Here is a 27,284-nt window from a genome sequence, read left to right as displayed (position 1 = left end):
GAACTGAACTTATTCTTTATTCCCTTTATTTGATAAATTTTGCATTACAAAAGCATTTCTCCGTGTTCTTAAAACACATTATAAGCATCATTTACATGGTTGCATAATATTTCTTCATGGGTATGCCATTTACTTCATAATTCTAATTGCCTATTTACATTGTTTCCATGTTTTCTGCAATAAATATCTGTGCATAAATCTTTGTTTATGGAGTTGGTTATGTTCTGAGGCTATAACTGTGTTTTTTAAATCCAGGGACAAGCCTTGATCTTTTATAATTTATGTTTTCAAATGTATTTTATTTCACTTTAACAAAATGTATTGAGTACCTGCTAGGTGCCATATAATCTTTCCTTATACATTTGTTATTGTGTATTTCTTTTCTTTGAAGACTCAAGCATTGTAAGTCAATTTGTGATTATATGAATATAGTGTGTGTGTGTGTGTGTGTGTGTGTGTGTATACCTACATATATATATATATATATATATATATATATATATATAAAATACAATAAAATGAGATGATTTCAGGAAGAAGAAATGACAGTGGGTTATTGTGTGAAAGACTCATTTCTGAAGGATCAAAGAAAAGGGACAATTGTGTATATGGTTCAGGAAAATGAAGCACCTCTTTTTCAGGAGAACTATCTCTTGCACAGTGCACAAGCCTGGCCTGGCACCACGGCCAGATTTTTGAAGGTTGCTGTCAAAAGCTGAGGCTAAGAATATATGTCAAAAAGCAACTTAAGCAAATAGAAATTGCTGCAGCTTCGTACTTCAGTAATTCCTTAAACAATGTTCGATGATAAGGAAGAGGAAACTCAAAATGAATAACAGGAAAAACGACTAAGCGGGTTTTCACCCTGCAAGGATGGTTTCTCCGGTGCTTCCACTGCTTGCCTGCCACTTGAACCTTTCAAACACTGGCCCTCACAAGTGGCTTAAAACCATGTGGAATCAGCACTGGTGAGGCCACGTTCTGACCCCATGTCTTCCAGATGTGGCCACAACACTGCCGGAGGCCTTCTAGGGCTGGTTTCTGAAGACGGCGGCCTCATCTGCCTTTCTTTGGTCTCTGTTTCTTGGGCCAATGCTGGAAGGTGCAGGGAGACCCATGGAGACGGTGTCGTCCAGTTGTCCACGCCTGTGTGTCTGACGTACAGCATGCTATATTGATCGAGTGTTTCTCCTACGTCAGGACCTGATTAATTGGATTCCCACAAAACATAGACTTTTCCCTCAGAGTCACCAGGCACCTTCAGAAGCCATACTATCTTTTCCCGTGCAATACAATGGAAAGAGAACGAGCTTGGGAGTCAGGCCCGACCAGGTTTTGAACCCTGAGCAAGTGGCCTGTGCCTCATTTTCCTCATTTGAAAAATGGGAAAACAATGAGCTCCTCAAGGAGGAATAATTAACCCATGAAGATCACTTGATACAGTGCCTGACACACAAAAGGCTCAAAAAAAAAATGTAATTTGTGTTGAGCGGCTGCTTAGTAAGGAAGAGATTAAGCTTGGAGACAGACAGAGTTTAAGTGTTGGCTCTGTCACTTACAGCTGTCTGGCCTTTGGCGGGTCACTTCAACTCTGTGCCTTAGTCTCCTCATCCCTAAAATGGGAATAATGAGAGCACCTGCTTTGTGGAGAGTTGCGAGGAATGAATGAGTTAATACGTGTCCAGTGCCCGGCATATAGTAGATTCTCAATAAAAATCTTAGCCATTCACTAGAATAAGAATTAACAAATTACCTATCTCATAAGGTTGTCAGGAGGTTTGTATAAAATAATCCACAAAAGTGCTTAACTAGCAAAGCTTCTAGCTCATATTAAGTACTTGCTTAGAGTTCGATATTACATTAGTGATTATTATTACTACAATTATTGGTATTTCACTATATTAAATAGTTCTGTAATAGAAGACAAACTTCCACATTTCTAAAAACAGTGATGTGTTAATAGTAGTGAATTAGATGCTATTATGAGTTGGTAGAAACAGCATTTTCACATATGGAATTGAAAAAGGTTGCAATAATATAATTAAAGAAAATACAAAATGTATTAGCCTTTATGGAAACGTCTTACTTTACTACTTTACAACCCTTTGTAACACAGATTTTCCATGTTTTTCCATCTGAGTTGGTTAAAGATACATTTTTTTTCCTTCAACGTAATTTGAGTCAGTCCCCTGGTATTCAGCTAAATTGAACTCCGGTATTTTGGAACAGCGTCTGTTGACACAAATATATTTGGCATCACTGGGGAATTTAAAACTACGTACAGACAGTGTCATGATCCCTCAAACTCAAGATGACGGTATTATTATGAAGTATGAGTGTTACTAAGAAGTTTTATGCTGTCATTTCTCTACTGAACCTAGAGGCACCGTTAGTGTCTGGTTAGCAATGACAATTACAAAGATTAAACCACAGTTTTGCTAACGTTCTTAACAAAGTACACCAGGCACTTTGCTCTTTTGCCCAAGAAAATAGGAATGAGAATCTGGTAAGGTACGCAGAAACCTGTATAAGTTTTCACTCACCTTCTATCTGATTTTGAGATGACGACGTAGGGTGAAAATCAATTCCCTTGCTCACTTCATCCCAGAGGCATATCTGATTCTCACTCAACCTGGAGGATGTGGATTCACACTTGAGATTTTGTTTTGGTCTTGCTTAGATGTTTCCAGTCTAGAAAATTCCCTGCTAGCCAAATTAAACAAAAAAAATCTACGAATTCAGAAACCGGCTGGCCTAGGAAGAACATTTGTAACTCGGGATCTTCTGCAACAACATTTTATTTTTCTAAGTAAAGAAGTAACATGAGGAGGCCCTACTGCTAAATGACCAGACTTTGTCACCTTGCCTCGGTTTCAGGTTTTCATAAGGCCTTTCAGAGGTCAGGAAAAGCACAGGCCACTTCCATATTAAAGCAAACCAACCAAACCAAAGCAAACAGAAGAAGAAGAAGAAAAAAAAAAAAAGAAAAAGAAATGCCAAAATAGTGTTACAACTTTGGGGTATATTTTAAATGTCAGTATCTAAGAAGTAAACAATTTCAACCTACACATGCACACCCACACACATTCAGTTCAATATAATTATGCTATTCCCAGGATGATTAAGGGAATTATTAGGGGATTTATTAAAAATACTGGTTCAACATTCACGACAGATGTGGCTCAGTAATGAGAAACAGAGATAAGTTGGGAGGAAATGATCTTCTTTCTTCAAACCTACCAATGCTTCTCTGTAAATACTGGTTTAACCTGGTGGCATTGAGGCCCTTTGTGAGAGCAGCGACCCAGGCCAGTGACCCTCCTGGGGTTCCCCTTCTTTAGCCCTGCGGTGTTTGCACTTGGGAATATTCAGCTACCTGTCTTTTCAATGTCAACTCTCATCTGTGGTCAAGTGAACAGATCAGCCCAAGAGTCTGGGCTGAACTGGCACCCTTACTAATGGCATCCATTTGGGTTTTTTCCACTTCTATGTGTTTATTGTTCTTTGAGAGAGAACAGTTTGATCTCGTGTCTTCATGAAGTGAATAACAGTCAAAATGCAGCCTACAGCAGGATAAGTATACATTGATAGAGTCAATAGGCCTCGGGGGCTGGTGGAGGACATGGACAGACCTTGAACAGGAGGCAAACGTCTGTACATACATTCTTAAAGGAAGCTACTGATGAGGGCTCATGAGAGAGGACCCCTCAGGAGCCTAAGAGGAATCTGGAAACTAACAAAAGCTTCCCTGGAGGAGCTCGCTGGTCAAAGTTCAGTCCAACTCCTAGCTACTTAACTGACCCTCTACCCATTACCTCTGATTTTTTTTAAATATAATTTATTGTCAAATTTGATTCCATACAACACCCGGTGCTCATCCCAACAAGTGCCCTCCTCCATGCCCATCACCCACTTTCCCCTCTCCCCAACCCCCCATCCACCCTCAGTTTGTTCTCAGCATTTAAGAGTCTCTTATGGTTTGCCTCCCTCCCTCTCTGTTTGAAACTGTTTTTTTTTCCCATTCCTTCCCCCATGGTCTTCTGTTAAGTTTCTCAAGTTGCACATATGAGTGAAAACATATGGTATCTGTCCTTCTCCGACTGACTTATTTCACTTAGCATAATACCCTCCAGTTCCATCCATGTTACTGCAAATGGTCAGATTTCATTCTTTCTCATGCCAAGTAGTATTCCATTGTATGTATAAACCACATCTCCTTTAACAGAAGGCGTGAGGCTTCCAAATGGGGCAGAGTAGCCATGACTTCAGTCCCATATCCGACTAACAGACATCGTCTACTTCCCTGAAATTTCACTTACAGATATCAGATAAGGCTTCCATTTCTCCATTCCCTGGGAATGAGGGCATGAGAGGGAGAGAAGCGGGAGAGAAGAGTAAGATGGAATTCTGGCAGACGGCAGCTGGTGCCAGTGAGCTAGGAAGGCTTGAGTTGGGGTAGAGGGAGCCTGAGGATTGAGAACCTGGGTGTCAGATCCAGCGAGAGGGAGAAGAGGTAAAGGAGAGAAAGGGATAGCCACCAGAAGGCCTTGAAGTGGGGAAAGAGGTCTCGCTGAATGACCCTGTGGAAGAGGACTCATGGAACAAGTCTGAGGCTGGTTTAAAATGATGGTTTATCCAGTTTATCAGATAGGGGAGTAGGATGGCCAAGTGGGATGGTGGGGGTACAAAGAGGGCTTAGGACTCGGGGCCAGTGTCCCTGAAGCCTCTCGCTGCAAACCTTTACCATGCTCTGCCACATATTGATTGATGGATAAGAGGGTTGCAAACTTTTTGATACATGGGCTCCCCAAAGGAGCCGAGGACCTTTGTTAAAATATGCGAGGTCCGGGGCGCCTGGGTGGCTCAGTCGGTTAAGTGTCCGACTCTTGATTTGGGCCCCGGTCATGATCTCATGGTTGGCGGGATCAAGCCCCACATCCGGCTGCACACTGACAGTGCAGAACCTGCTTGGGATTCTCTGTCTCCCTCTCTCTCTGCCCCTCCCCTGCTCGCTCGCCCTCTCTCTCAAAATACAAACATTTTTTAAAAAGCCAGTTTTTTAACTGTATGTGTGTATATATATATATTCCAGTGGTTCTCCAGCGGCTTCCTGTTTTGCAGACTATATTCTGAAGCCCTTTCTGAGGCCCGCAGGGTCCTAGTGGTACCCCGCTTCCTCTTCTGCCCTCACCTCCTTCCGTTCTCCCCTCAGTTACCCTTCCAGGAACCTGGCTCCTTTGCTTCCCTCTAGTGCAGAGCGAGGGAGCAAGCCAGCTCCACCACAGGGCCTTGGTGCTCACCGCTCCCGGCGTACTGCGGGACTTGTACCCTCTCACTGCACTCGGACCTCTCTGCCCCTGTTAGTTTGCTAGGGCTGTCATAACAAAGTACCCAGCTTGGTAGCTTAAACAATAGAAACTGCTTTTCCCAGAGTTCTAGAGGCTGGAGGTCCCAGATGGTGCCGACAGGGTTGGCTTTTCCTGAGGCCGTGTGGGGAAGGACCTGTAGCAGGCCCCACTCCTCGGATTATAGGTGACCATCTTCTCCCTGTGTCTTCACGTGGCCTTCCCTCTCCGTATGTCTGTGTCCAAACTTCCTCTTCTTTAACATTTTATTTTCGAGAGACAGAGCGTGAGTGGGGGAGGGGCAGAGAGAGGGGGAGACACAGAATCCAAAGCAGGCTCTGGGCTCCAAGCTGTCAGCACAGAGCCCGACGCGGGGCTCGAACCCACAAACCATGAGACCATGACCTGAGCCAAAGTCAGACACTTAACCAGCTGAGCCACCTAGGCACCTGAACTTCCTCTTCTTCAAAGGATACCAGTCATTTGGATTAAGGCTCCCCCTAATGATCTTATTTTAACTTATTACCTCTCTAAAGACACTGCCTCCAGATACAGGCAGTATTTGTGCCTCACACTTTGAGGTGGTGGGAGTTACGACTTCAACATCTGAATTGGGGTGCAGGGGGCCACGGGGGGTGGAGTTCAGCCCAAAACAGCTTCCTGTCACAGAAGACCCCCCGACACATCCAAAACAGTGTCCCTATTAAGTGACACACATTGATTCATTTATTTTTTGAAGGTCTCCCTCTATTTATTTATTTATTTATTTAAAGAATGAGTAAAACATTTATGGAAGGTCTCCCTCTATTTAAACGTTAGCCCTAGAGGGACAAATTTTTTGTTTTGTTAACTGACACATCTCCAGTGCCGGGTCACTGCCTGGAGAGTAGCTGGCCTTCAATAAATATTCATGAACCAGTGATTGCATATTATGAAGCTATTGCAAGTTACTCTGCAAAAAAAGCAATGACAGAAAAAGATGTTCACAGCATACTGTTAAGAGAGCACATTAAAAACTACTGTGTCTGTAGCTTAGTTTTATTTTTAAATCATACAGATATAATTTATCCTTTTTAAAAAATGTTTATTTATTTATTTTGAGAGAGAGAGACAGAGAGAGCACATGCACACATGCCCACCAGATGGGGAAGGACAGAAAGAGAGGGGGAGAGAGAATCCCAAGGAGGCTCCATGCTGTCAGCACAGAGCTGGACGTGGGTCTCGATCTCATGAACCTCGAGATCATGACCTGAGCTGAAATGAAGAGCCAGACTCTTAACCAACTGAACCACCCAGGCGCCCCAAAATATAATGTATCTTTACTAAAATAAAACTTGGAGAGAGATGCAACAAAACGCTAACAGTGGGTGGTTCTTGGGGTAGGATTTTTATTTATTTTGATTTCTCTCATTTATGTGTATTTTCTTTTCAATGAATATATACTACTTCTATATGAAGAAAAAGTTACTAAGTTAACAGAAGATATTGTGTCATGACTTCTAGCTGAGTATTAAGAAAAAAAAATACATTATTTATCATTTTTGTGGGGAATGGTGGGATGTACAGCCTGTGGAGTCGGCCGGGTATGGATTCAAGTCCTCACTTGCCACTCTCTAGATTTGTCATCTAGGCATGTCTGTCACATGCACTGAGACTCCGTTCCTCATCTGTAACATGTAGTAATAATGGTACACAGAAGACTTGGGCTGTCTTTAATCCCAGACTAGAATTTGGTTATCCCGTTCTCAGTAATTTGGAAATTTCAGGACACCCAGGATCAGAGGATTGACTCCCTCCCAAGGATTTGACTCCCTCTATTCCCACCTCCAGGTCAGGCCAAGCAGTATCCAAATGCCCCTTCCATCGTTTCTGGGCTAAGGAGAGGTGAGTGAGGCCTTTGCCACAGGAGCCCAATTTAAGGGGGCACAAAAACTCGGCAACCAAGATAAATAGTAAATAAGTGGAATGTTTTGAAAAACAAAATTATGTAAAAAACCTGTAATGAACAAACTATCAACAATTTTAGTAAAGATGGGATACATATTACTGATTTCCCCTTTGTCTCGGGCTCCATTATGGCTCAGAGTGTTACTGTCTCCAGCCCACAGCCTGAAGGTAGGGAACCCTCAATTATTCAAATCATTATTAATTACCACTTAATTATAATTAATTATCCAAACTCTCTCTGAGCCTCAGAATTGCCACTGTTCTCTCTGTGACTGTTTGGCCTTGAGTTAAGCCCCTGCAGGGATACCGGGAGGGAAGTTGTATTTTTCTGCCCCTGTTTCTTTCTTTCTCCTCTGAAGACACCGAATCACAATTGCTAACTAATCACAGCTTTCTTACTTCACTGAGGACTCTGAGGGGCGAGTGTCTCCCTGTTCTTTTATAGAAACATAAAATGCCAGCAAAGCATGATTTCTACCCAAGAGAGTGCTAAGCAGACTTTGCAGATGTTGCACCCCCCCCCCCCATTCTTCTGGGGAAGGGCACAGAGACCTTGGCATACCTTGTTTCAAAAATAGGCAACAGCAAACAGCATGCTTCCTCCATCTACTTCCCAAGAGAAGGGAAAATCCTTATGTAATGGGATCGGATCGGCGGGTCAATGGTACCATGTGGAGAGTTGCCCTGAGGGGCTTTCATATTACCACATCCCGAGATTTTTGTGGCTGTACTAGTTTATGCACGTCAAGCCGTTCACAGTGTGCGTTCACAGGGCAATTACTAGCTAAACATTGCAACGATAGTAACATTTAAAGTCTTGTTTTCAGGCAATGGCTTTATTTTACACCGGACACTTCATTTGCTGAAACTGTAGATACTAAGTTGCGCTACCGAAGTAATCGCTAGAAAGATATGATGTTCTTAGCATGTAGATTTTAGGAATTTTCTCCTATTGCTCCTATATTTGATTTAAGGTAAACGTTATTGTCAAACATACAATTCGAAACATCACAAAAGGAATGTAACCAATGGCACATTTGTTTCTGAAGGCACCTGCAGAAATCCCTATTCTTTCTCAGTACTAAAACACTCAGGGACCAAGGGGGAAAGGGGATTACTTAGATTCCAGGTAGTGCAGAAAGATTTGGTCACAGAAAATTTAACATAATCTTGCTGGGTTTTTTTTTTTTTCCTTCAGTTTATTTACTTATGTATTTTGAGCGAGTGCAAGCTGGGGAGGGACAGAGTAGGGTGAGAGAGAGAGAATTCCAAGCAGGCTCCACACTGTCAGCACAGAGCCCGATGCGGGGCTCCATCTCACGAACTGCGAGATCATGACCTGAGTCGAAATCAAGAGTCAGATGCTTAACCGACTGAGCCACCCAGGCGCCCCGTAAATTTAACATAATCCATTGTAAGGTGATGTTCTGGACGAACTTCCTAACTTTACTTCCAGTAAAGGAACTGGCTTTGAAGGGTTTTTTTGTTTTAATTGAAGGAATGTTGCTCACCACACCTCTCCCTTCCTCCCCCATATTTTTATATTAAATAGTGTTTACCAGAGAAGTGAAACGTTCTGGGATTTATACTTGTGTCCGGGAAAAGGTCTGACTACTCTGAGAGAGCCATGCTGGGAGGCATATCCAACCAGTCCCAGACACTCCGGCCTTGGCAGGCCAGGCCCCCCATGTGTGAGTGAAGAAGCAGGCTTGTGAGTCATGACACCCAGAAGCAGGGGGAGCCCGGCTGACGGGCCAGAACCGCTGCTTCAGACCTGTGGCCCCAGATGAGCCTTCCTGCCCAGCCCCGGTTGCTAGACGTGCTCCAGCTCAGGCTGCAGTGGTCCCGGAGCAGGGATGCCCAGTTCCCACTGTGACCTGCCTGCCTTCCTCACCCACACACTTGAGAGGATTATAAAATAGCCACCGTTTTTAAACATGCTATCAGGGAACAGAAACTAGACGCAGAGGCACAGAAGAGAATACTAGAGAATACTGAAAAGTAAGGAATTGTTACAGTCGTTCTTGAATTGTGATTTTTGGTGCTCTCGACTCAACTTTTTCATTCACGCACCCATTCATTCAAGAAAAGCGTGTGGGACAGTGGCAAGCCAGGCTTCATACTTAGCGCCGGGGATACAAACACCTAAATAAAATAGCTCTGTCTTCAGAGAGTGCCTGGTTTAATCGGGTGGAGGGGGAGGGTTCAAATAAGAAAACAATATCATACATGCATACATACATGCAATTATCATACATACATAACAATCATCATATGATACAAGGCTGTGTAATGGTAGAGATTTGCAGAAGGAACTAATTGCAGATGCAGAATTTTACAGCCTTAAGGGAGTCAAAGAAGCTTGGCAGCCAAGCTCCGCTTGACAGAAGCCTCAAAGAATGAGTAGAGGTTTATCAAATGGTCCAGATGGGCCAGCTCTAACACTGTGGCTGCAAAGAACAGGGCAGATCGGGTTTGGGCCCTGGCTTCAGCTGTTTTCAGGGGGCTTTTTTGTTTTGTTTTGTTTTGCCTCTTCTGGACAAAGCACTGACTATATAACTAGAGTATTTTTTTTCCCCCAGAGGAGCATTCTATGTTATCTGTATAGTAAATAGAACTGAGCAGAAATATCTCATGGGGTGTGTGGCATTACTCAAAGAATCACCCTTATAGAAGCCAAGGCTGCTCAGCGGAGGGGCCAAGGCCCTAGTCCCCCCCAAAATGCAATTTAAATTGTTCATTTTTTAAGTGCTATTCAAATGTATCTCTCTCGTGAAAAAATTTATTTATTTATTTTGAGCAAGAGAGAGAGAGAGAGAGAGAATCCCAAGCAGGCTCTGCACCATCAGTGCAGCTCGGGGCTGGCAATGGGGCTCGAATTCACAAACTGTGAGCTCATAAACTGAGCTGAAATCTAGAGTCAGATGCTTCACCAGTTGAGGCACCCAGGTGCCCCCAAACGTGTCTCTTAAGATAAATTTCCTGGCCCCTACATCAATCCAGTTTGCTATCCTAATCCCTTCTGATAGAAGAATTCTAGGGGCGCCTGGGTGGATCAGTCAGTTAAGCGTCCGGCTTCAGCTCAGGTCATGATCTCGCAGCTTGTGGGTTTGAGCCCCGCGTCAGGCTCTGTACCGACAGCTTGGAGCCTGGAGCCTGCTTGGGATTCTGTGTCTCCCTCTCTCTCTGCACCGTCCTCCACTCGAGCTCTCTGTCTCTCAAAAATAAATAAATGTTAACATTTGAAAAACATTCTAGAGGTAGTACAGGGTGGATCTCACACTGTGGGGATAAAAATTGATTTGTCTCCACAACAGGCAATGGACTCATCATGAGGAAAAGATCATGCCCTAAAATCTGTGAGTTTTGTTTCCAGGGAACAAACTTGGTGATAAAGACTTCTTTAAACTTTTCCCTGCTGTCAAGTTTAATGAGACTCCTCTTCCTACAGTGTTTCTAATATCAGCTTGATTTTAGGAGGCTGCTGTCAAAAAGGCTACCAGAAGAAACCGAGGGAACACGTGAAATCATTGCAAGAAAAAGGTTCTAACTTCAGTAAACCAATTTGGCCAAGGATTCCATTTTAAGAGTAAAATTGACACATCTTAAAAGCACCAAGATATCACTCAAGTGAAACAAGTGGAAATAGCAAAGCATGGAGATGCCGAGGGAAGGAGTATTGGCAGGATTGGGTAAAAAACAACTGAGAGCATTTAATGTATTTATTCATACTCTGCCTTGTTCCAAAGTGGATTTGGCAGTGAGTTTGTTTCCGGGGCAAGTGTGGAGGGCAGTTCCCTCCTGAAACTAGTGAAGTGCAGATCACGGGCGGTTGGTTACAGCCTTTGGAGCCAGGGGTAGAGCCGCATCTGCTGTAGAAAACCAGGATCCTGAACGGAGCACTCGACGGGAGAGAAAGGCTCTTTCAGCCCTACCAGAAGGTGATCTGAGGAAGCACCGGCTGTGGGCTAAGATTTTAGATTTCCTATAGCACTTAGACAAATGCAACTGGATGCAAATAAACCATAGAACGGTGGAGAGGAGAAAAGGCTCCAGGAAGGGCAAAAAGAAACTCCTAGTCTCTTAAAACTGCAGGCCCTTCCTAGAACTTGTCTTAGCGCCCTAATGTTCGGAGTTGTAATCACAGTGGACATTTGGGGCCAGAACTACGTGTCCAATGAACATGAACTGCCCTTAATGGAATGCCAAACTAACACATTTTTAATTTTTTTCAGAGCATCAATTCAAATTAACATTCTTATCTCGACTGACTCACTGGACAGAAAGAAACCTGCATGCTATGAGAAGAGAGAAGGTAGAAGAACAGTTCAGAAGGTGTAGAAAGAGTCAGATGGAAGAGGCACTGGATAGATTACTTAAATATGAATGCCAGCACTGTCAGATGCCCTACTTGCTTAATGATACCGATTATAATTTTCCAAACTCAGAAATGAGAAAAGTCCAGTTGTTCCACATCAAATCAGGTCTAATAATAATTCTTAACATTTTTGTTCACATATGCCGTTGAGAATACGGTGATAAGGGGAGACTCTGCCCAAAGAAACCCTACCTATTACTTACACACAAAATCCTATTCTATATGACCAACTAGTCCCAATACCCAAGATGGAATCCAATTAGTCACAATACACATATAATATGTAATCCTAATCACCTGAACACCATAAAATCTTTCTTGTGTCAGAAGTAGTTTATTCTATAGTTTAAGCCTCGCTCCACTTTTTTTGTCCTCTTAGCTTAAGGTCACTATAGAACTCTTTGCATAAGTTTCCATATATGCTTGCAAAGGGATATGAAATTGTATTATGATCTTCCTTGCTTTAAGCTGAGACTTCTCTAATCTTACCTTAAGATTGTAGGGTAGAGTTATCATCCAATGCCCAGTTATTCCCTATGCATTAGTTCCTCAGCTATATGACTACATTTTCTGATCCTTTCGTAGAGCTGTGTGTGGCCATATGGCTAAGCGTGAAGTCAATGATATGTAAGTTCTATGCTGTATGCATCTTCTTAAAAATCTCCATTCCCTTCCTCCACCCTACTGTTTGGAATAAAGATTCAGTAGTTATTCCTGGGCCATGATTTTGAGGTGTGATGGACAACACTGCTTGTTGACTCTTTTATTGGAAGATACGTTTCATGAGAACAGGAACCTTGCTTATCTTGGTCAAAACAACATCTTCTGTACCTAAAAAGTATGTGGCATGTGGTAACAGCTTAGGTATTGCATGAATAAAATGAATGAATGGGCTTATTCTGAACCCGTGTAAAACACTAATCACAAGATATATCCCAGGAGGATATATCCCAAGAGATAATTCAGCCATCAGCAGCCATATGCAAGGTCTCAGGTTATATCACAGAGTCAAACTCTTGCTTAATTCAAATCACATTACTATTCTTTGCTTCCCTTTTCTCCATCATTGGAGGATGGTTTTTTCTTAATGTACCCCTTAACCATACATCTCCCTCTAACTGCTACTGCATGTCTATTCTCAGTCAAAATGTTTAGGAAAAGAAGCTCTCAGTTAGGGTCTTCACTTTCTCAACTCCTATTCATTTCTTTGCCCACTGCCGGCCACCAGGCTCACAACACATCCCCAATCACCCAGTTGCCATAACCCATGGCATTTGTAGTTTTCCCACACTTGACTCTTCAGGGAATTGCTTATTGCTGCCTACTGACCAGGCACTGTTCTAGATGCAGCCATTGCAGATATGAGAGGCAGATGTGAGCCCCCCTGCCTCCCACACACCTCATGGAACTCACCCGATCAATCAGTCTTTTCTGATTAGTGCTCAGGTCCTTGACTTCACTGCTCACCTTTGCAGGTTTCACTTAAATGCCACTTAAATCTCTCTATTCACCTAGTCTGCCTTTTTAAAAAATCTTTAAAATTATACACATCTTCTCAAGACAATCACTTCTGTACCCATGGCTTCATTACTTTCTATATGTTCTAATGACAATACAATTGTAAATAGTTTTTCATTTAACAGTTTTGTTTTACATAAACTGTGCCATTTATTAAAACCATAGATTCCAAGCTTTTCTATGAAAGTAACCACCAGGAAATGTTACATTCTCAGCATGTCAACTTTAAGAAATCTCCCCAATTACTTTTTGGGTGGTTGAATATGTGTGTAATTTTTGAAAATGTAACTTGGGATATCACAAAACAGACTTAGTCAAAAGAGCTATAGATCCAACTTTCCCCCGGAGATCTCCATTTGGATGTTCCACTTCATAGGGCAAAGATTATCTTCCTCCTCAAACCTATTCCTCTTTCTGTGTTCTCTCTGGGAAAAAGTCACCGCTCTCTATCCAGTCCTCAAAGCCAGAATCCTAGCAGCCATTTCTGCCTCCCTCTTCACTTCTCCCTCCATACCCAGTCATCAAGTATTGCAATTCTACCTCCCCAAAGATCTCAAGTCCTTTCCCCCCACTTCAGTCACTGCCACTGCCTTCTCTCCTAGTTGAACATAAAGTCTCTGAATTGGTCTTGCATCCTTCAGTCCTTATTGTTGGGAGTGACCTCATGACAAACCATCTGATAGTGACACGCCAGCTTCCTATTACTCAATCGTCTTGTGTTTCCAGGGTAAAAATCCATCCTCTTTCCCCCAACATGTACTTTGGGGTCAGTTAGGTCTAGGTTTGAACCCCAGGTACAAGCACTTTCCAGCAGCGTGACCTCAGACAATTGGACTCTCTGAGCCTTTGTTTTGTTATCCCTGAGAGCTCACTGAGGGCCCGAAGGTTTCCCACATACAGTGACGGGCACATGGGAGAGAATGTTGAGTGAAGGGAAAACATTTACAAATCTACACTAAAAAAAAAAATTGTCCTCCCTTAAATAAATATCCTGATATACAGTGTCATTTCCTCTCAAGTTTTACTTCTACCTTTATTTTCTGGTAATCACAATAAGGTGCCTGTGGGGATCCACAATATCTGGGCTCAAATCCCGGCCCCACACCTGAGCAATCACTTGGCCTTGGGAATGTTAATTCGTCTCACTTTCTTCCCTAAAATCTGTGAAAGGATTGTTGTCGAGGGTTAAACGGGTACCTACCTAACTTGGAATGGGGTTGGGCGCACTACTAAGCACTACCCAAATGTTAACTATCATTATCATCATCTCCATCAGGTCAGGACCCGTGCCACCTCACTCTGTGGGTCTCAATTTTGTATGAGAAAATCGTGCTTTATGGGTTGTTGGCCAAAGAAGGGAAATCTGGAAACTCCTGCCATCAAAGGGGGAAGCAGAGGGGAGAAAAGCGAGTCGGTGAAACCCAGCGTTTCCGGGCCGGGAGGGACGAGTTCGTTCCTTATTTTAGTGAGAAAGAAGTGAAGGGTGACGTGTCCTCGGGTCTCACTCAAGACACAAAGCCACAGCGCTCTACTGAGAGGAGGACCAGGGCTCCGGGGGTTGCTATGGTCAAGTTGCAGGCGAAAACTAACGTTTGGAAGGCAAGAGACGAGGAGCGTTTAGTTACAAAAACGGTTCAACAATTCGGGGGGAACTAAGTTCGGTGGCCGATCAAATGAGTCAGCTGTCACACCCGGTGAAATCGGGTTGCTAACGGAATCGGCTCTTTACTAACGAGACTTTCTATAACGCCCACCGACCCGGGACGGCTTAGAGTAACTAACGCCCGGTGCGCTTCCCACAGGACCGGAAAGCTCCGGGCTGCGCTAGATGAATGGAAACCGGAGTCGGCGGCGCGCCGCGCGGGGGGCGGAGCAGCCGCGGGGCGGGGCGGGGGCGGGGCACTGCGAGTCACGTGCCTCCGCTCCGAGGCGGGCGCGTGGAGGGAACTCTGGGTGTGATTGGTGCCTCGTAACCAGGTGACCGCAGAATGTGTTCCGGTTGGCAGGCACCAGCCGGGCCAGCGGACGGCAGTCGGGAGGTGGTGGCGGAAGGAGGAGGAGCTCCGACCGCGCTCTCTGCCGGCAGTGGCTGCGCCTCTCAGCGCTCGTCGGGTCCCCACCCCTTTTAAATAAGCCGGGCTGGTCGCCGCCCTCACAGACTAGTTGGCTCGGGGGAGGCGGCGGCGGCGGCGGCGGCGCGGCGGCGGGGGTGCGGCCGGGGCCGGAGCCCTGCCCGGGGCCCGGCGGCGGGGCGTACCGGCGGGCAGCGGGCGAGGCCGCGCCTGCATGCGCGGCACAGCCCCGGCGTAGCCCGGGGCTGCCGGTGCCGACCGCGCCATTGTTGGGGGAGGGGGCAGCTGCTGAGCGCGGCGGAGTCGGGGGCGAGCGCAGGCGAGGAGTGGAGGCGCCCCATGGGGAACACGCTGACCTGTTGCGTGTCCCCCAATGCCAGCCCCAAGGTGGGCCGGCGCACGGGGCCGGCGGAGGCAAACTACGAGTCTGAGATCTACGAGGCGGCGGCCGGGGACGCGGTGGCAGTAGCCCCGGCGCCTGCTGCCGTGGAGCCCGCCGAGTTGGATTTCGGAGCCGGCGAGGGCCACCACCTGCAGCACATCAGCGACCGGGAGATGCCCGAAGGTGAGGAGGAGGCGGGGCCCTCTTGTTCCTCTCGGGGGCCGGTGCTGTCCGCTCTCTGGCGGACCGCTGGCCTGCGCCGCCCCCGGGGTCCCCCGGGACCGAGCCGCCGCCTCGGGCTCCTTCCTGCCCGGAGCGGGCTTTCTCAGGGCTGGGCGCCGGGGATGAAGGCTGGCTCTGCCTGGCGTCCCCATCCTTTCTTCTTTCCCCGTCGTGTCCGGCCAGTTTCTCTCCCTCTTCCCTGCCCGAACGCCTAGTTCTTTCCCGTATTCCCGTTTCCCAGCGCGGCCTGAGACCGTCCAGTCCGCAGCCCTTTCCTGTTTGGGGGTCTCCTGGACGTCTCCGGAGACTTTATAAAGACTCTTTTGGTATACGCGCTCCCCTTTCTCGGTGGAAATGTAAATACCCCAACTTGGGAGCATCCACCTCATCTCCCTATCCTTACCTAAGTAAAGGGACCAAGTAAGGGCCTGATGGTACCCTTCCTCCTACCATTAAGGTAGTTGACACGCGGGACGATTCAGACGAATTGTAGGAAATTCAAAATAGAGATTGGCTTGCGAAAGTCTATGCGGTGTTCTTAAGTAGGCTGTTTCCAGTAGCCTCGATGGAAACTGCCTAATTCTAACTATATTTTGAAGACGGAAGGAAAATGATGGCAGAAGAGACTTGAACTCATTGTGAACAGTGTGAAATGTTACTGCCAGGGCTGCGAGAATATAGTTTTTTGTTTCTTGTTTTCCTTTTACCGAACGGAGAACCCAGGGAGTTTAAAATTCCCACTTTGGCACAAAAGTGTCTTCTGCTCTATCTCAGTGATTTAACAGACTTAACTTACATGCTGCCAGTTCTAAAAATGAGCGGGGCAGTGGTTCATGAGGCTATTGGTAGAAAGTTTCCAAAGAGAAAAAACCATAAATTTAGACCTTAATTTGTAATATAAACGTTTGGCAGTTAAAGTGTCAGATCTTGTACAGAATGTTTGTCTCCATGGCTCCCTCTCCTTCCTCTCCCCTCCTGCCAATAGAATCCTGTTCAACTTTAAGAATGTTGGGGTAAAAGTTCTTCAGACTAAACGGTTGGGGGAGGGGGGAGGGCAAAGAGGAAGTGTTTGATTTTTGCCTCTGGAATTTTGGAAAGGGAGGACTAGGTAAAAATAATTCTGAGTAACAATGTGGCTCTTTAATAACCATGTGGCTCTTTAATGAGTCTTATGTTCTTTGAAGTAGAAAACATTGTATCATAAAGATGTTAAAGCCCCATTAGCCCATTCGTTTCATTTAAATGCCACAGCTTATAGAGGAAATGTCCTACAGCTCTTTTTCTAAAACTTCAGCGGGGCTCTTAAGAATTATAATAATTAAGCCTGTGGATTCACCCATATGAGGGACATGGCTTTGTAATGGGGAAGTACTGCTTTTTCAGAATATTCAAATATTGTAAAAGAATGAACAAATTAAATGAATTAATTGGACGTTTAAACACAAAGCATGTGAATACTTGTGAAAACTTCTATTCTGCTTGGTGTTGAAAGGTAAGCTTCTGAGTGATTTTACAAACTAGTTAGTAGATGGGTAGTGTTGGATGAGAGACCAAATGGGACCTTTACATAATTCTTTTAAGATTTACAGCACATTTTCATGTCAATCTCATTTGGCCCTTCCGACTACAAATAAGGCTGCAGGTATTCTCCCCATGTTGCTAATGAGGAAAGAGAGACCCAGAGATGGGCAATGACTGTGTAACACAACTACTAAACAGAAGAGACTGACATGGAGGTGACAGATTGCTGGGTTCAGCTCTTGTACAGCTCTCATAGTCAGCTCTCACCTTATTTATACATAAGGTAGACCTATCCCAACGTAGTCATCATGATTGTTTCCATTCAAGGTTGATTGTTCACAACTCAAAGCAACTTTTACCTCTCTCTCCTGTCTGTACATTCATTACAATAGGTAAGACTAGATAAAAGTGGAAGCCATGAACCTAGATTAACCTGTCAGGGAAACGGGTTGATGCATTTTAAAGAGTTTGTTCTGGTGACCTCAAATTGAAGCCAAGAATACGCTGGACAGAGGAACGTTAGGAAAAGCAGATGAGAAGGATGACTGGGAGGCTTAGTCGGTTAAGCATCTGACTCTTGGTTTTAGCTCAGGTCATGATCTCATGGTTTGTGAGTTCGAGCCTCACATAGGGCTCTGTGCTGACAGTGTAGAACCTGCTTGGGATTCTCTCTCTCTCCCTCTCCCTCCGTTCCTCCCCTGCTTGTGCCCCCTCCCTCTCAAATAAGCTTAAAAAAAAAGAAAAGCTGATGAGGTAAGGTACCTTAAGCATAAGACTGTAAGGAGTATTAAACCAAAAAAGTTAAAAAAGTTTGTAAGTATAGAATTTACCCTTTATGTTTAACATGATAGTTTAAATTTCATTTCAATTTGTCTTAAATTTTTCTTTGAAATTCAATAAACTGATAAGAGAACTCTCAATTTCAGCATTTGCCTATTAGATTTCCATAGAAACAAGGTCAGAACACTAACTCTAAAGTGCAGGCACATTGAAAGTTTGCTTTTAATGTCTTTATTTCAAAAATTTTATATCAGTTTCCCTGGAAACTAAGAAATACCTACTTAGATATAAAGCATTTTGGCTTTTCTATGATGAAGAATTTATTTACTTCATTTCGTAGACAAAAGTCATCCATAGATAATGCTGTGCCTTGTTTTTCTCAAACATTTCAGAAAAATGTGATTTCTTCAAACCTTTTCAAAGGGATATTCTAAGAACCTAGCATAGATTTCAGATAGACTCAAAAGAATTTTTCTTTTTTTAAATTTTTTTTAACATTTATTTATTTTTGAGACAGAGAGAGACAGAGCATGAACGGGGGAGGGTCAGAGAGAGGGAGACACAGAATCTGAAACAGGCTCCAGGCTCTGAGCAGTCAGCACAGAGCCCGACGCGGGGCTCGAACTCACATACTGCGAGATCATGACCTGAGCCGAAGTCGGCCGCTTAACCGACTGAGCCACCCAGGCGCCCCTCAAAAGAATTTTTCTAGGTGCACTTGGGTGGCTCAGTTGGCTAAGCATCCCACTCTTGGTTTCTGCTCAGGTCATGCTCTCGTGGTTTGTGAGTTCGAGCCCTGCTTTGGGCTCTGTGCTGGTAGTACAGAGCCTGCTTGGGATTCTCTCTCTTTCTGCTCCTCCACTGCTCACTGTCTGTCCTCTTTCAAAATAAACAAACATTGAAAAAAGATTAAAGAATATCTCCACTACCTTGCCTTTACCTAACCCTGTATCTACTCTAACTGGTGTATCAATGACACAAAATAAGATACTGAAGTCCTGTTATCCAATTTTATTGTTACTCACCAACTTTTCATACAGTCTTTTATGTTCTGACCTTACAGGCCTCACTGATTTGCTGGCCAGAGTGCTCTCTGAAGTGACCCCTTCTTCCCCCTTCCCCCGAGGAGTGAGTAGGGAAGGAATTGGCAATATGATGTGGAAAAACCTCTGAGCAACGGATCTTTCCTCTTTCCAGTAGCTATTTTAAAGCCTCCTTTTTTTTTGTTTTTTTGGGGTTTTTTTTTTTTGGCTTTTTTAAATGACAATAAGCATTTGATATAAAAGATTTAGAAAATATAAAAAAGTCATTCACTTAGAATATCCAGAACTTTTATTAATATTTTGGCATTTACTCTTCCTAAATGTGCTGTATGTGTATAAACATAACATTTTGTTTATTTAACAAAAATGAACTAACTCTTCATATACTGCTGTATAGCATTTTGTTTTAAAGGAAAGCAACGACCTAAAGCTCCTAGCACTGTGCTTGATGCCTAGAGAGCACTCTAGGATATATTTCCGTGCAGCTGCACATAGCTCGACTACATGCCTTTTCATAACTGTGTAGTGTACTGTTGAATGGTGGGAGCACCATTCATTTACCTACCCCTTATGGTTGGGCATCTTTTATAGTAAAACAGTATACAATCCCATTATTATGCTTTATTCAGGGGGCACAGATAAAAACTGGTGCATTGTACCTCCCTTTAGAATTCAGATGGTATACGGAAATTAAGTCTTATGACTTAATTAAGTCTGCAGGATGAGTCCTTTTGTAGGTAAAGTAGTTTAACACTAAATGTCCTTATACTGAATTACAGTTACCATTGGTTTTTCACTGGATGTTAGAGTTCCTCTTTTAGATTTTTGTGGTTCTTGGTAGCCTGTCTTGTGTCTTTAATTCTGAATAACTACTACGCTAAGAGATCTGAAAGTAATGCCAGTCTAAGATGACTAATCAAAAGAAGCATTAGAAGAAATCTTAGTAGAGATGGGAAAATAGGAAGAAACTTAACTGGTTTAGGGTACACTGAAACAGATGTTTATTGGTCACTGTTCCAGATGCTGGGCAGCCGGTGGTATACATGACAAAGCCCCTACCCTAACTCCTTACATTCTGGAAGGACCTAGGGGCAGACAGCACATGAATAATAAAGAATGTCAGGTAGTGAGGTGCTGAAAGAAAGTGAAAGAAAGCCAACGATGGGAGGGCAGTTTTGCTTGAAGTGGTTAAAGACGGCTGTTCTCAAGTGACAAGTACACAGCCTTAAAAGCGAGGGGGAGCTGTGGGAGGGTGTAGGACAGGAGGCTTCCTTGCAGAGGTCCTCAGTTGGGAATATGCTTGGTGCAAGCAAAGGACAGAAAGACATGGCCTGGCTCCAGAGTGAGAGGGATGCTATGAGAAATGCCGTGGGTTAAGACCTTGTATGCCTATTGGGCCTTGACTAAAAAACACGGATCTTCGTTTAGTTGTAATGGGAAACCAATGGAGGATTATATGTGGGGGAATGATGTTAATTCTTAAAAAAAAGAAAGAAAGAAGAAAGAAAAAGAGACTAGCTACTGTGTGAGAATGTGTAATGCAGGCACGGGTTGGAGTCAGGGAGAGCAGGTAGAAGGCTGATGCAGTAGTTTAGGAGAGAGCCAACAGTGAATTGAACAGAAGATAAGGGTCTAAAATATAGGCTGGCTTAAATTAAGTGAATTTAAAAGGCAACAAACGTATGGATGGGCAAGTCACAGAAAAAGAAATGCAGGTAACCTTTAAACATATTTTTACGCATAGAAGAAATGTGAAATAAAACTATACTGTAGTTTCTCTCCTGTTGGGAGAAAATCCATTGATGCTACATTCTTTGGTGAGGCTGTGAAGAAATAATCATGTATTGCTGGTGAAAATGCAAAGTGGTTTGACCCCGTGAAAGAGAAATTGGCACAATCTCACAACACTGCAGGTACATTAAATCCAGAAATCCTACTCTAAGGAATTTATTCTGAAGATATACCCCACAGATATGAAACCACATATTCACAAAGGTTTTGTTGCATTATTTTCAAAAGCAAAATATCGTTAGTACCTTGTATGTCCAGTAAGGGGCTAGTAAAATCAAGTGGTGCATCTACATAGTAGATAGCTATGGAGCTGTAAAAAAAAGATCAAGGTCTGTCTTCACTGCTGTGAAGTGATCTCCAGGATATGTTACATGAAAAAAACAAGGAGAGGACATACAGTAATCTGCATGACAGAAGCAAGAGAAATGCATATTTGCTTAAAGAAACCAGAATCAATGAGAGAAATTCTTACTGATTGTGTGAGTATTATTCCTTTCCCTTTAGTGGTAGCCAAAGCACATATTTGCTTAAGATGATATTTGGGTATGAGTAACGAGTGGACATTTCATACACTTTCCAGTGAAATGCTAAATATTCACTTTTTGCTTTTGAGTTCATTTGTGAAAGCTTTGTCATTTATTGTGCTTTAGATGATATATAGATTGCTCTTACATTTCTTTTGCTCCTCACAAAGTTGAGTTACATAGTATAGGAATGATATGTTTTACACATGAGAAGACCGGCTTTGAGAGGTATAAATTGAGTTGTCCCAGTTTTAACAATGAGACAGTAGATCAGGAATGTAAATTAAAGATACATGGTCTATAGGAATAGAATTTATTGAATGATTCATCATGCGGGCTACTGTGGGATACTATTTTTTTTTTAAGAGATTATTTTTAAGTAATCTCCACACCCAGCATAGGTCTCAAACCTACAACCCCGAGATCAAGTGTCACATGCTCTATACTGAGCCAGCTAGGTGCCTCTGTATACTACTTTTTTTCTCACTCTTTTGTGCATGTGTGTATTAAAATAATTAAGCTTTAGAATTAAAATATTAACATTGCACAATGTAAAATGAAATAGAGGTAACTTGCAACCCAGAAATGTTCTTAAACGTTCAGGAAACTGAGAAAAAATACTCTTTAGAAATATATAAAGGAAGAAAGGTGTACTTCACTGTATGAAATGTCACATCTCAGTTAGAGTCACCAAACCATGGGTTGAGGGTTAAAACAAGGCAAGACTGAGAAGCAAGGTAGAGTCAGGTACAGTAGTTTGAAAGCCAGAGTTAGAAGGATTGTCAGAGGCTAGGAAGTGGAAGGAGAGCTCAAGCAAGGAGTAGATTGGGGGATGCGGGAACACGCTGTGTGCCCTCTGGTGACACAGGCCAGCTCAAGGCCATACGGTAGAAATTACCTGACTGGGATGGAAAAGTGTGGACTCAGATAAAATCATCAGTGTACATGGCAATTGTAAGACTTGAAATGTTTTTGTTAATGGGCCATAAAATGAATGCACGTACAGTATAAGGATGATAGTGTAGTTCAGTAAATGCAGGAAGCCTTAAGTGAACAGGTACCCAGCGGTTAGCCCAGAAACTGCTGACATCTTCTATTTTAATTGGGATATATTGAAATCAATATATTGAAATCAATCGCTTTGTGAAATATGCTGCTCTGTCAGGTCGTTTCCTGGTCACTGCCTTCTCCCTCTAATATTTTGACAAGGAAAAATCATTTACTGACAGTTTCTAGTTGCCTAATTTTGCCACATTTAGCCTCTAATAATGCATTTCCTTTATTCTAAGTTGCCTGTGTTTTCACATTTTTAACATCTGTGCGTTGTATAACTGATAGAATCTTAGGGGAAAAGCAGTATTGGATGTCAATGGTTTTACAGATTTCCTCTGTATTTATATTAAGACCCAAGTTTAATTTTTTTCTGAAGTTCTACTTTTCCTGCTTCAACCTGTCATGCTGTCAAATTAAGTTGCAATTTAAATTGATTTAAAAAAAAAAGTGATGGGTATTAAAATACAGTTTTAATCATAACCTCTAATCATGAACTCAGGAATATTTCTCTTAGGTTAAAAACATTCGTGGGGCGCCTGGCTGGCTCAGTCTGAAGAGCATGTGAGTCTTGATCCTTGGGGTCATGGGTTCAAGCCCCACGTTGGGTGTAGAGATTACTTAAAAAATTCTTAGAGGTGTCCAAAGAAATAATTTTGGGCTAGATTCACATACAAGATGTATAGTAATTTCATGCCATCTCTCTCACTGCGTGTGCTTGCATGAATATGTGAGTGCATGTTGGTGGGAGGTGGTAATGCTTTGCTTAATAGTTGGCAGTATGACCTTTGTGATAGTATGATTTTGCATAGTTATCTTAGGTGCTTGAGAAGACAGTAATGGACAGCACGGAAATGTGTGTGTGTATCTGAGTTTACAGTCTAGTGGCTTAAATATCCATTCTATAAAGCAGCAATGTGGTTTTTGTCATTGGCAAAAAGTGCAGGTTATATAGACAACTGTCGCCGGCTAAAGACAGAAGGTTACTATTTTCCGAAAACCTCATGCAGACTGACAACATCAGGGTCTTAGTAGGTGTAATACGTACAGTATATACAAATCATAGCAACTCACCAAAGTGGCAATAGCACTGTTAACTGGGGAAAATAGTCAAACTGTGTAATCAGAGAAATGCAAATTAGAGACTGTGGACTTCCTCATTTTTATCAGTAGGAATCTTTTCTTTCAAGTAATCAAAGCCCGGGTAGGAGCTGAAACTGGTAGAGTTGATAGCATTATACACTAATATCCCTCCCCCCCCCCCCCCCCCCCCCCCGCCTTTCTTTAGAAAGCAACTCAGCAATACTTTGAGCCATGACAATGATCTAAACTTGTGGCCTAGTCATCCTATTTTGGAGATCTTTCCTAAGGAGATAAAAAACAAAATTGTTTTTTAAAAACTTTGTATATGAAGATTTCCCTCATAATATAAGAAGTTTGTAAGCACCTAAACCCTAAGAATAGGGGATTGGCTAAGTAAAGTATAGGAATAATGCTTGGTAGGCCATTGTATATACATTAAACAATAAATATACTGGAATGGGGTAAAGATCACTTGTCAATAACAAAATAGGACATAAATGGTACACTGATTACAGTTGTTTTTCTGTTTTTTTTTTTTAAAGCGTATAAGTAACAAAGTAATGGTTGTGAGTTTATGAGTAATTTTTAAACAAAGTATTATTTTGACTCTTGTAAATTTGTGTTCATGATATTTGTTAAAGGAGTGAGCAAGTGACTTTTATCTATTTGCACCTTTAATGTGATCATCATTACTGCCGATTAACCAGATCCCTTTCAGTGACAAATTAAAATTGATCTTAAAAATTTTTAAAAACAATATTGACTCCTATAACCAGAGTTCATGGAGTAAACTGGGTACCACTTGACCCAGGAATTAAATGGCCTTCTTAGAACCTGTCTCAGTTCTGCTCTCTTCTCTTGATATCTCCTAGCAAGGTCCCCCTCCCCCAATGATAGCAAAGGAAACATGGGACAGCTCCAGGCTAGCTGGGAGCCCACAGCTTGGCCTTGCTCAGTGGTTCTTTGGAAGTCCCAGGGCACGTGCCACCCTAGAACTCTAGGTGGAGTAGGGGCAGTGCCAGTTTCCTTCTTGTCGCTTGGGCTAATTTTGCTTTGTTCCTGCACGTTGCCATTTCTTTTATCCCAGCTCTTGATTTTTGTACTTAGATCGGTAGTAGAACATCTTGGTTTGGGGTGTATGTACATGTGTAGCCTGCTTCTTCTCCTTTGATTCTGGTACTTCTTTTTCCTGGATTTAATTTTTTTTAACTTAAAAAATTTTTTTTTGAGTTTACTTACTTTTGAGAGAGAGAGAGCATGAGGGAAGGGCAGAGAGAGGGGGAGAGATAGAACCCCAAGCAGACTCTGCACTGTCAGCATGGAGCCTGATGTGGGGCTTGAACTCATGACCTGAGCCAAAACCAAGAGTTGGATGCTTAACCAGCTGAGCCACCCAGGCACCCCTAATTTTTTTTCCCAATTTTTAAAAATGTTTATTTTTGAGAGAGAGAGAGAGTGGGCGAGAGCAGAGGAAGTGTAGAGAGAGAGGGAGATGCAGAATCAAAGCAGGCTCCAGGTTCTGAGCTGTCCGCATGGAGCCTGATGTGGGGCTCAAACCCACAAACCGTGAGATCATGACCTGAGCCGAAGTCGGATACTTAATTGACTGAGCCACTCAGGTGCCCCCCCATTGAAAAGATTTAATTAAACTTCTGTGGTGCTATAGGCACTGATACATAGTATGTTTACTTCTGCAAACATTTCTGTTTATTTTTTGGATTCAAATGCAGTATATTTGCTTTCTTTTTGGTAGGAAGTTGGTCATGAACTCTTTTGGAAGCTTTAGGTTAGAGGCAGCTGTGAGAGTCTTTGTCGCTTTGAGCACAGCTGAATTCATTTATTTTCCCAATAGCTGACACTGTCTCATTTTTCAAATATGTGAAAAAAGTTTAATTTTTATGGGTCTTTTACATAAAAATGTTGAATAAGTTTCTCAAGCAGTTTTAACAAACTTCAAATTCAGTGAAGGAATTTCCATGAAGAACAAAGCTATGTTTAGCTATGTAAATTTCTAGTGCTGGCAGCACCATTAAAATGGATGGTTCAGATTCCTGTTAAACCAGGAAGTCCCAAATGATGTTTGTGCAAGATTCTAACTATATTACTTGGAGGAAAAAAGGATTCTAGGTAGATAAATTTTATGAAATGCCGAATTAGACAGGATTCACTGTAAGAATGATTAGTTTTTAATATATCATTGGATATTTTGATTCTCTAATAACCACAGATAGTGTTTAAAGAAAAAAAAATTTTAATGTTTTATTTTATGTTTTGAGAGATGGAAGGAGACAGAGCATGAGCAGGGTAGGGGCAGAGAGAGAGGGAGACACAGAATCTAAAGCAAGCTCCAGGCTCCAAGCTGTCAGCACAGAGCCTGATGCGGAGCTCAAACCCACCAACGCGAGATCATGATCTGAGACAAAGTCATATGCTCAAAAAAAAAAAATTTTTTTTGATTGGACTGCCAACACCCCTTTTAAAAACAGAACAATTATTATGTGGTTTCTTAACCATACTCTGTCAGGATCTTGGTCCAGTTTCTTACAAGATTGACTAAATGCTTTGAGATGGACATTGCTGAGTGTCATAAAGTTTTGTGGGTTTTTTTTTTCCTTTTTAAGAGAATTTTGAGTGGTTCTTACAAAGGTTGTTGCAATATGAAAGTCATTTATTTGATAGAAATATCAAGCTGTCTTGTCAAACACAGTGAAGTAACCCAAAAATATATTTCAGAGCTTAAAAAGAGCAAAGATTATATGGAACCAGACAAAACCTATTTGTGCATTTCCTATTTCTTTCTCAAACTACTTTGCTTACCAGACTGTCACTAAACATCTTGAGGAAATGCAGGGATCATTTTATTTGGAATCTTAGACACACCAGAGGTTTTTTGTTTTGTTTTGTTTTGTTTTTTATATGACAACTTTGTTTCCCATATGGTGGCAAACCTTGTTCTATGAAAATTCAAGGACCTGTTTTTGTATTCTTGCATGAATAGAGAGACTTTTTCCCACCTTGGTGCAGGATGGACTATAGACAGACATACCTTTTACATAGGCATGGAAAAAATTTTTTACAAGTAGCCTCATGATCTGCTCCAGAAAGTAGTCTTATTGAAGCCCCAAATGAATCATGCAGCATGGACAGAAGAAGCAAGAGTCTGGCTTTAGAAATCAAGGGCAAAAGTTAAAAATCACTTGCTATTATGGAAGTGTACCTAAAGAAGAGAACATTGAACCTTGTATACATACAGTCCTCTTAATTCTACCTGTGTATAGCTCCCTACATAAACCACAGCTAATTCAGTGAGTTCATTTGTTGAATGGAGTTAGAATTAGCCATTTGATTATCTAAGGAACACGAGCTTGCCAAAAGCAACTTGTTTGGTTTTGGCACATTTGATATATTGAGCTGGTATCTGACAGTAATTAGCCACAGCATAACTTGCTTCTTGGGACTGTTTCTAGAATATGCTGTTAATATCAGCTTAAAGGATGGTAATGGGATTTTTAGTAAGTAGGAGGGGGAAGGCACATATTTCATCTAAAAGTTGCATAGGTTATTTAGGTGCAAGTTAGAATAAAAGTCTAAGACATAGCCTGGTTTTATTCCACATGTGTGGAGAGAT

General features: G+C 42.5%; 1 protein-coding gene across 2 annotated transcripts in view; it reads left to right on the top strand.

Moving 5' to 3' along the window:
- The first annotated feature begins 15,251 nt into the window (after positions 1 to 15,251).
- CCNYL1 (cyclin Y like 1) overlaps positions 15,252 to 27,284 on the top strand; it is a 36,718-nt gene continuing 24,685 nt past the window's right edge. The window contains exon 1 of one of the 2 annotated variants that reach the window (XM_019446222.2): positions 15,252 to 15,825. In XM_019446222.2, the coding sequence (XP_019301767.1) occupies positions 15,600 to 15,825 (226 nt within the window). In that variant the 5' untranslated portion in view covers positions 15,252 to 15,599. The remainder of the gene's footprint in view (positions 15,826 to 27,284) is intronic. The other variant, XM_019446221.2, reaches the window with a different exon arrangement.

Source organism: Panthera pardus, unplaced genomic scaffold, assembly GCF_024362965.1.
Source record: "Panthera pardus isolate Hobbes unplaced genomic scaffold, ASM2436296v1 HiC_scaffold_10, whole genome shotgun sequence".
NCBI classification, from domain to species: Eukaryota; Metazoa; Chordata; class Mammalia; order Carnivora; family Felidae; genus Panthera; species Panthera pardus.
The sequence above is the reverse complement of the archived record's forward strand: the minus strand, read 5'-3'. Positions and strand labels throughout refer to the sequence as shown.